Below are 11,122 nucleotides of genomic sequence, written 5' to 3'. Positions count from 1 at the left end.
ATGTTACATGCCAATAAACAATAGTAGCGTCTCTAAAACAGGTGTTACCACTTCATTAGATTTAGATGGAGGATCAAATTACCCAATAAAAACTTGGTACTACCTTCTATCACACCGCTGAAGATAGATTGGGTAAAGAGGAGTTCCAATTACTGAAATATTGTTAGTTTCAGTGGGCTTCTACAGTATGATACAGTAAGTGGATCACCTAGGCACAAGAATTACAGGCTGCTTGTCCAAGTTCTACTTGAAAGCATTTTACTTTGGCATTTTTTGAAGAAAACAGTCTGACTGGTGTTTTCCACTAGCAGGGTCCCCTGGAAACTGTTTGGAAAGATACAAAAAGTTACTCCAAAATAATCAATCATAATTTGATTTATCAGCTTTCAAGGAGCAAGGAAGTTTACTATGAGGGAAAAACAAAAGGACACACTAAGAAACAGGGCTGATATGTAAAATTGATATAGGAACAGGGGAAAGCCAGATGTTTATTGTAATCCCTTGTGCCTTTGTTTGTTAGGCCATTTCCTAATGGATGGTATTTACTTGCATATACATGCTGGTTAATGCCTTGACTAATATATTATTTACATGATGCTCAAATGAACCTGAATGTCAGTTATAAATGATTAGGCAGACAACTTTTTATTTTCTGCCTACATTTAAATCTCTGTATTTTGGTATTTTCATTTAGTTCAGTTACGCATGTCAATTTAGTTGTTCATCCTTTTTGGGACAAAGCTTATCCTCATAATCATCCCTATCTGAATAATTCAGTCCACACACAAACGGGGCATTTTGCACCTGATTCTGATTTTCCCCAAACTAAACACATGAGTGACAGGTGTCCAATGATGAAGTTGCTTAAAATCCTCCAGAAAGAAAGAAAACAAAATAACAAAATGTTAAATGTTCAAAAAAAGGACTGCGCTCAAGGTGCGAGTCAGATGCTCTCAAAAACGGCTCAGCAATCAAAATAAAAAATGGGAAGTCTGGACTCTGAAAAATACCTCAACATTATTTTTTATTGTTTAACTTTTTATTATAAATCACATGGCTGATAGAGAATGCCTCTTACTTTTTCCTCTGCCAAAGCCATTTACTGATCTCTCTGATCTTTGGTAATGAGGTAAAGGGAAAACAACTTTACAACCAACTTTCATTATCCCTCATCACCCAGAGCCATATATCTCTTTGTTTTTTTAGTCTGTCCAAAAAGTCCAGGTTTGACAAATTCTCCCCTGCATCACTTGAGTTTTTCTAAGTCCAAAAACCAAATGTTATTACCATTAATATATCCTCAGCCCACTGATGGAGGAGCTACGACACACTGTTGAAAACATCTGCTTTCTCCTCCTTAGCAGAAGATTCTTCTTGACAGCTTTGCAAGATTGTTGACTACTATGTTTTCCAGCATAAAACGAAATAGCTCTCAAATATTCAATGATTTAAATCTGAAAAATCTGAATTTTTGGAATGTAATAAAATTCCTATTGAAGATGTCCAGATTTTTTCTGCTTCTCCTCTTTTTTTCCTGTCAGCTCAGTTTCTTCTTGATAAAAGCTGAATGGAGGAGGAGAAGGGAAAAGGCAGTACAGTCAAATGCAATGGAAGTCAATTGCTCATTTACTTTTACTCCCCTTTATAACAAATGTCGCCCTGGTCTTTTATTTTGGTAGCGATTTGTGTATTAAGGAGTTCTGGATGACTTGCTGTGTATTATTCCACCCAAGGAACTTTGAAGATGCAAAGACTGGCTGCGCGTAAGGTCACCACAGGATCTCCCCTTAATAGTTGCAAGCTGTTGGCTAGATTTGGAGAAGCAGGGAGGAGAGGAGACACGGGTATGGAGTTTGCCTTTCTGAGGGTTGCCTTAGGGCCTCCCCACCCCCATAGTTTGGAAGGAATTCCTTTCTTGAATGCTGGAAGCAGTGCACAGAGGGCACCGATTATAGAGTTATACAGCTTGGCCTCTGTAAAACAACTATTTCTAAATGTGCCTTTATATTTTTCTGCCTGCACTGGCGGTGGGGTCTTGGGTAAGTGCTGAGATCTCTCCCATCACTTACGCCTGTTTACAACTCTCTGGCACAAATATGCTCAATACGTGACTTGCTAAGTTTCACAATTGATGTTTGTGTCTGAGCCGGTGATCCGAAATAGCCACTGCTGACCGCTACGCTCTCCATCTGTGAGGGTGACTCACGTAGACAAGGGCCTTTGCACCCTTTAAAAATAACATTTGCTTCTCTGGAATTTTGTCTGTTACCAGGTTTACATTTAATTTATTCCCACAAAATCAACACAAATTATATTTCTAGCTGAGACTTTTGGAGCTGTTACAATCCACAGCTAATCTATATCTATGACTTAGAATATTGATCAGGGGCGTATAATATTAGTTCTTTTTTCTGAACATTTGAGGGCATCTCATGTTCCACCTTAACCTGAATCAAATATTTGCATACCTGGATGTCAAAAACACATGCTATCAACAGCTCTTTATTTTTCTAATGTCTGAGGCACTTACGCTGACTGTATTTCTCATTGCCAAGGCTCTGCCAGGGCAATTAAAGGTGATGAAGAGGCTGAGGCATGAAAAGGAGCAGGCACGCACTCATTTGATATTGGCCATAGCATCAATAATAGTTTATTACCTCTGTCTTTTTAAAGCCACTGCAATGCAATGCATGCCCAATTATTAAATATAATGTTGCACTTAGCTCACTAGGATAGAGACCGATTTATCTTAACGCTGACTTCAGTAATTGATTAAAACTGCTGTAATATGCTGTGACCAAGTGACAGTGCTGTTATGCAAGGCTGCTTGAAATCCTGAGACTGCCAGCAGGTGCATAACATGCTCAGAGGACGTCTCGCTTTCTGTTCCTTTCAGAAAACGGCAGGCTATATTTTGTTTGCATTGCAGCACTTTGTTTTTTTTTTTTCGTCACTTACACAAAGAGAGTTACATTTTTGAATGATATGTATATATTTATTCTGAAAAACTACCTTCAAAATTAAAAAATGCTGTGCTCCTTAAAATGTTTCTTAATATACTGACAAAAATTTGACTAGCTCTAATAATCTTAGTTACTTGCTAACGAACAGTTCCCTTTACCCCTTACAACACCTACTGTCCTTTTAGCACTAGCTGATATGCACATGCTGCACACACATGCATCAGAGAGGAACTCTGTTATTTTGGCCTGTTTTGGGGAATGAAAGATGGGGCTTTGACAAGGTCTGCGTTCTTCAGGAGGGCTTTCATGTTAGTGGGTGTCCTCCCTCTAGCCTTGGGACATAGGGCAGCATTAGGGCCCCAGGCCACTCCTATTTTCCAAGCCACCATGAGAGAACCCCAAGTCAGGACCAGATGTGGCAGCTCGCTCAGACACCCTGGAGGTCAAGGTCAAAGGAAACCATGTCAAATTTGCCACACACCATCATTCCCTAGATAGAAAGATAAATAGAAGTAGTCTTGGAGGGGAAGTGGGGTATAGAAGGGACGTTAGAGGCATAATGGAGAAGTGTGTTGCACAAGAGAAGACTAATAAAGCAAGATAAAGTGAGGATGAGGTTCTTAATAGACGATGTAAAAGTGAGAGATAGTGGAATTAAACTGAGAAGAAGTGAGGTGAGAGCAAGGGTCCCTGTGTTCTTAGCTTCAAAATGCCACAAAGGAAACATGGCTCACATGGTTGACAGCTGTTTCTGTTTCTGAAGTGTGTTTGGCCCTGGGCTTGTAAAGTTGTCACATGTAGGTCTGATTTTCTCACTGCTCACCAGGTACTCATGTTAGGAACCCCCCCCCCCACACACACACACACACACAAACAGCTTATTTTATACACCATTTCAAAGGAGAGTTGGTGTCACTGCTTCTTTCTGACTGACATTCACTTCATCATTCAACAAAACCTGTCAATAAACACAAATTAGTACTGATGTGTTGTGCATTTAACATTAACTATAACGTTATATATTTTAAATAATTACTTTACACTTCTATCCAAATTGTAAGACTAAATTCATTATGCTCTTTTAAATCAAAAGTAATGTGTAGTAGAAAGAAGGCGTTCGGTTTTAAATCACAGCACTCACATGAGAACACTCATAAACTCAGTTTGCAGTTTATTAGACACACCTAACGGATGCAGTTTAATACAACGGTCCTGTAATGCAATAAATCCTCTCTTTGTGAAGGAGTTTATGTTTAGTTTTGTTCAGACTGTTTCTGAGGTGTTGATTCAACAGTATGATTATTTTGGATGCTGTAGTTTGTGCTGCTGTTGTACTGTACTGTATTATACAAAGAGATGTTTCTGTTGTTTAGCCTAGACTTACTGATATAAATTGGGGTGGACAAAGTAATAGAAACACTTGCCAGTATAATGCCATACAATTCAACAGCAGCATAAACTGCATCTTCCAAAATAAGCATACAGTTCATTGAACACCTCTCTAAAAGAGTTTAAACAAAAGCTGAACATTATCACCCTCATAAAACAGGATTTATTGCAGGACTGTTGGATGAGGCTGCATTCATTTTTAGTACCTAATAAACTGCCAGCTGAGTGTCTTTGTGCACTTTGCCACGGAGTACAGTGACGTTTAACCATCTCTTTTTTTAAATATTTAAACACAAACACAATTGCCTTTAGTTGTAAGCAACCAGTCACAATTCACAGTGAGGTTTCTATACTACATTTAACCAGCCTCAAAGTCCCAAGCTTCTGTTGTGCAATAAACCAGACAGTATTGTTATGAATGCGTCTTTTAGTGGATGAGAAATTCTCATTTCTTAATCATTATTTGCTAAAGGATTTTGTAATTACTTGACTGGCACTCCCAGATAATATTAGACCACAATGCACTTTGACTGATGACATTATAGTAGCAGTCTGGGTAATTATACAACAGCTACTGCATATTCAGATAATGGCACCATGACTATTCTGATAAATACCATGACCCTCTCCTGGAAACAACTCCTCCCATAGCAGCCAGACAACTTTCACTAATAGCATTGAACTAATATTGTAGCTGCCTTGGGCACGTGGTACACTGTAAACTAAGTACCTGTGTTGGTTACAGTGGCCATTATTATTGTTACATTTACACTGTATACTGAGGTCCATTGTGCAAAAAAGGCAATGCCACTTAGCCCTAATAAGACAAAGTGACACCAGCTTCAGGCCCACACAAATGAGTCTGATAAACCACCAGGACACAAATGCTTGCATGCCCTTGGTCTGCTGCCTGCCTTCCATGACCTGGACCACATGTGTTCCTTGTTTAGCCTAGAGAAGGGAGACACATTCTGTGTACCCAAACAGCTGAAGTAGCCCCCTGGGAAACAAGTAGACAAGGCGGCAGCAGCTGGTCCTACTGACACATTGCCAATGTTATTTAGTGATGTCAAACACCAGGGTCAGTGACCACTGATCTTATAGTTCTGTTTTCACTTACTGTATTTCTGGTCTTCATTAAATGTCCAATAAATATATCAAAAAATTCTTCCTACTAGGACTTCAATTAGAGTATTATTAAACTGTTACAATAACAACAGTACTGAGACTTCGGTACTAGTTTAGTTACATGGTGTGCAGAGTTCCTGTGCCCTATACAAAAAGAGATGAATAATTTAATAAAGGCCACACCAATTTACTTTCTAACTTGTATGATATTTGTGAGACTCTGGTCTACATCAGCTATGATGAGAGAGAAAGAGAGTGAGCTAGCTTGACAGAAAAAGAGATGGTGAAAAAGTGATGGCCAGTTACATTTTATGAATGTGAGTATCTGTGTTCTCTCCCACCCAGGTGATTCCGTTCCCCATGTCCTGTGACATAAGGGATGAGTGCTCCTGTCGGGATCCCAATGCTATAGAAAACAGAAAGGATGAACATGTCCATTCCCTGGGGTGACCAACTTGAGCGGGGACCTCTGTTCAGCATCCCAGGAACCTTGCTCCAACACAACACAGCCAGAGTGGCCGAGGAAGACCCCTCCTTCATCCTCTTCTCTGCCTCCAATTTCCTGCACATGCTGCTTAACAGGCATACCTCTCCATCCATACTGCAACCCCAACCAGCTGAAATACCTCAGCCTCTACATCATAGAAATATCTAGAAAAGAGGATGGGACTCATGAGAATCCACAGACAACTTCATTTCGCAGCTACAAGGAAAGTAACCCTGCAATATCATCTTTTAAAAAAACGTATATATCAAGAAGGAAAAAAAAAACATGACATAAAACAAACATTTTTGTGTGTGAAAGAATAAGAAAACAAACAAAAAGGGAATCAAAAACATAACCAAACCTAGGTAGCATGCCATTTGTTCAGTTTTGTGCTGGCTTCAATGTCTGCTTTAGTGACCTTGTTCTACAATCACACGATTGAACCAAAGGTAAATCTTAATGTGCAAGTGGAGGTATTGTGCAAATATGAAGGAAATCAAACCCAATAGAATGGGCAGAATAATCCTCAAACACTTTGTAGGCATGTTCAACCTTTTTGAAGGGACTAGACATTCATGCTTAAATCATTACTGGTTTCAAACTGGGCAGACATTCTGTATCTCTATGTCCTTTTCAGTAAATTGTGTTTCTTTATAGGCACATCAGAGGCAACAGAAGTTATTCCCAGCTTGGTGGGGGAAAGAGACAGCCATATTGTTAAGTTTCAAGCCACAGATTTGTCACAGAAGCTAAAATAAATTACACCAACACACAAAAATGTCAACTATGATTGACCACAAACACAATTTTATACTTAGAGCAAAATCCTGAATGCATAATTGAAACATTTTAGCATAGCTTCTGCTACTGTGTTTGCTACTACTTGTCATCTTCACATCATAATATCTAAAAGGGTTAGACAGCTTTGACTGCCTTGCTGCATACAATACTTCTTTATAGCATTCATTCACACATGCATGTTATAATACTTTCAGCTCACATTTTACAGAAACATATGTTGACACCATATATTAAATGCACTAAGAACTTAAAAAAAAAAAAAACTGAACCTCACTTGTCATTCCCAATTTCCCCAAAAAAATTCAATATACATTGACCACGACTTAAAGAATGTCATCGATAACACCTCACTTTGGGTTGGGGTGATCTTAGTTTCAGTTTGAACTCCTCCCTCATGGCGCTTGAAAAGAACTTTATTGCCTCAAGCACTAATTCAAAATATTTAAACTGAAATTAAAATGACCCCATCCCTGTTCAGAATGTAGTCAGTGCTTGTCGGGAGTTTGTGGCTTTTTTTGATCGCACAGTGCTGCACAGCACAGTCACACGTGAGTACAGAAATAAAGGGCTGGATAGAGGCCATGGCTTTTAGTGAGAATACGTACAGGTGGAAGGCGACCACATTTGACACATGCACGCAAGAATGCAAACACACACCTCTCTCATTCTCTCCCCTCCCAGTAGTACAGGGCACTCCACTGTAGCTTTTGCAGGCAACGATGTTGTATGTAAAAATGACATTTGGATGTATATGTCTACACAGCATTTGCAGTCACAATATGATCAAAAGTCCTTAGGATTCTCTGTTGTGTATGGTGTTTAAGTAATTTATTTTATTGTTATGTTTGTCTCTGCAGTAAAAAAAAAAAAGTGCACCTGTGATCAGCACTTTCCAGTATTGGGAACTCAGGTGTCCCAACTAGTTACCTTTAATAGATTATACAGCTGCTACAATAGCTTTGTGTTTTGTTACTTTTCATTCCAGACACCCATTTGATAATGAAGGCTGCTTGGCATATTGATCCATATTTTGCTGCTCCCATTTGGCTGCAATCAAAGTCATGATTATAATCAGCATGATTATGATTTTTCATTTGGTTTGGGCCAGTGGCACAGTCCCTCTGACTCATATTAGGCTGCTATAGGGTTCCAGAACATTTTCATAAGGAGAGAGGCAAGTGTACACAACAAGCTGTACAAGTGGCAATGTAAGACCAATTTCATGTCATTTTAATACTAATGTTAATGAAGGACTTAAATATAACCACGACATATAAAAAAAAAAAAAAACGTGAAAAGGTATTATTTTCCATCAAATACAAACAAAAATAATTGTAAATATTACTCTATGTTCTCAATGGACATGAATGTTGAAAAATGTTTTTTGGTTGTTTTGTTTTCATTTTCATGGATTTTATTTTTTACAAAATGTCATATTTAATCAGTGTTTGTATTATTGACCTCAGTTACTGCACTTTTTAGTTGCCATGTAAGAAAAAAAAAAATCTTAAAAAAAGTTTAGAAGCTGCTATTGTCAGAATGATGATCTGAAACATACTATGATATGTGAGCATTTGACTCCCTGTGTTGCTATTACCTTTCCTGTCATTAGTGCTTTAATTGTATCCGACTCTGAATACTCCTCTCCACCCTAAACTGAATTTGCATTCAATATTATAAATGAAGAAGGGAGGTATTGTCACAAGAACCCTATATTCATCACTCCCTCATCCATAGAGGCCCTAAATAAAAACAAAAACAAAAAAACAACTAAAAACAAACAGAAAGAATGCACATGCCAATGCATTATGTTTTGAGATATACTGTATACTGTCACATATGTAAGGTCTAATTAGACACTAAATTTGTTTGTCTTTTGTTTTGTTCTGTTTGTATGATACATCATTATTAGGTTAAATATGAATTTTAGAGAAATCAAGAGATGTTGAAGGGGAAGCGTAAAAAAAAAAAGTTTGGACTCTTGAAAGGATTTGTATCTTTTATGAAACGAAACTTTTTAAGGCTACATCATCTGCAAAGATTGCATTTAACACTTCATATAAAAAATATATAGCCCTGGTTAAAAACAGACTTTTGTTATGCTTATATTATAAAATTATATGAACAATTAGTATATCAGATATTGCTGCTTTGCATATATGTGCTATCATTGGGGAGAGACTGACATGCAGTCACTACACAGTACCAGTGATATATGGTGCTGTGGTTCATGATCTGCCACTGGAAAGCCATTCCAGCAAGTTGGTGGATGAATCTGCAATCTGTCATTGGGTCCTTCCCTTCATTCTATAAACTAAGTTAATGACATGTTTTTGCTTTCATATACTTTGACTAACTTAGAAATATCTTCCACAACAATTACCTGTATTATGCTGTTGTTAGATGGACACCAAACAACTAATTACTACAGCTAATACTATCAGAAAGGCTACAGAATGTCAACTTGAAAAATTATATTGTTAATATTGGAGAAGGTACCCATAAGCCATAGCTAACCAACATGTTAATGGAATAAAGTATCAGATTGCGCATCGGAGGAGGACGTCACCTCTCTACTGTAGTTATCACATGATCCCTTGCTGTACCTCATGCCTGTAATGTTTGCTGCTTCTATATTTTTGGTATTATAGTGACATTTTTGCGTCTCATAACAATGATGTAAATAGTAGAACTATTTATTGAGAGTGTTATACTTTTTTAAGTTATATTTAATGTCCAAGTAAGTTATTTTTTACATTGTTCTTATAAACAAAAGCATTATTGGTTGTGAGTCAAAACTGTCATTTTGTCTCTGTCATCACTTTCTGTTGTCATCATTGCTGTCAAGCATTGATTGCAGTACTCTTCAAGCCATTCATTCATTGGTCATTGAGTGTAGATGGACACTGCGTGCATCCAATGAGGACTTATCATGTTTAAATGTTACTGAGTGCAGTTTATCTTTTTTCCCTTTCAAATCAGAATGTAAAGTTGTTTCTGTTTTTTTCCTTTATATTTTTTTATGCACACATTAGCCATATGTACAAGGAGTTAAGAGGTGTGAAAAGATAACCAAGTATAAAATGCAAAAGTACAAAAATCTATAATATAGCAAATAGTTTTTAGAGAGCTGGTGTAAGGCACATGGAAACCCAAGCCCATTTTCTCTTGCCAACTGAGGGCAGGACAAAATGGACAAGCGACAAAGTGAGGGATCAAAAATCAAGGGAAACAAGAACTAGAGGTCAGAAGGCAGCCAAAAGTGCCCCAGATAGAGTGTTCTTGGTAGGTGGAAAGAAGGTGGGCAGGGAGAGAGGTAGGGATGGGTAGGCTGTTTATCCTGGCCTGTCTCGCTATTTGTCCAGGTGTGAAAATGTGTACTCACAGAGGCTGCCCCTGGGCCGGGGGTGACCAGTGCTGACTGGCAACAGGCCAAGGCCAGTGAGTCAGAGTTTCTCCTGGGGGTGGCAGCCATCCCTCTCTGGGACCTCCACCACCCCTCCCTACCTCCACCTCCCCACTCCTCGACACACTGCCTCATCTGTCACTGTCAGGTATGCCTGCACAGGGCAGCCAGGGTCAAGCTGGCCCTGTGAAAATGAGAGAGGATGTTTGCCCAGCTTACAGAGCCTTTTGAAGTTAGGCTGAAGTAACACAGTTCTCCTCCTAGAGCCTATATGCTTATCACATCTTATGATTTGTATAGCAGTCTTTTATGACAGGCTTTGATACCTCTTCACATTTTCCACCAACAGTCTCTCCTTTGTTTCTAATTTAACACCTGGTTGTTGTATTGCTTGTCTAAAAATGACAGAAACTTTGTGGTGTCAAATTCACTACAAAGCAATGGGGAGTGTAAGAAAGTGTCTGAAGTCCTAATGTTTTTGCTCAGATCATTGTGGAAAAAATATACTCATGTGCCATCTCATTGTGAGACATTTTCTTTGTGTATTGTAACACAAGTACCAAGTACCTCTCACAGGCCTCTGGTTCTAGAATGGTCCACTTATGTCAATTTCCTAATCCCTCAGTAAATAAAAAAGGTGAATTGTCCTTTTTCTAAGTGGGAAGTACAACAAAAAATGTATTTACATATTATGTGGATATCTAGTGGTATTACTGCAATGTTTCGTACCTGATTGCTCAACAATTATATTTTAAGATGTAAATAATATTATACCATGGTTGTATTTGCAAACCATGTACTAACTGTTTGGGAGTAGCTCTTGGATTGATTTTTATCATAACTATTATACAAAGAGATGAACCGTGAATATGTTGTGCATTGTGTCAAATTATCACCTGCAAGACAGAAAAAAAAAAAAGAAAAAAAAAGACGTGATGTTTTACCACA

At 38.2% G+C, this 11,122-nt stretch overlaps 1 protein-coding gene across 3 annotated transcripts in view; it reads left to right on the top strand.

Moving 5' to 3' along the window:
* Positions 1 to 8,082, top strand: part of pappaa (pregnancy-associated plasma protein A, pappalysin 1a) — a 79,598-nt gene extending 71,516 nt beyond the window's left edge. For all 3 annotated transcript variants that reach the window (XM_020600941.1, XM_020600940.1, XM_020600939.1), the window contains one exon: positions 5,826 to 8,082. In XM_020600941.1, coding sequence (XP_020456597.1) covers positions 5,826 to 5,930 — 105 coding nt within the window. In that variant the 3' untranslated portion in view covers positions 5,931 to 8,082. The remainder of the gene's footprint in view (positions 1 to 5,825) is intronic.
* The last annotated feature ends 3,040 nt before the right edge of the window (positions 8,083 to 11,122 follow it).

The sequence above is a fragment of the Monopterus albus genome, unplaced genomic scaffold (genome assembly GCF_001952655.1).
Source record: "Monopterus albus unplaced genomic scaffold, M_albus_1.0 scaffold49.1, whole genome shotgun sequence".
Taxonomy (NCBI): domain Eukaryota; kingdom Metazoa; phylum Chordata; class Actinopteri; order Synbranchiformes; family Synbranchidae; genus Monopterus; species Monopterus albus.
This window is presented reverse-complemented; position numbering and strand designations above follow the sequence as displayed.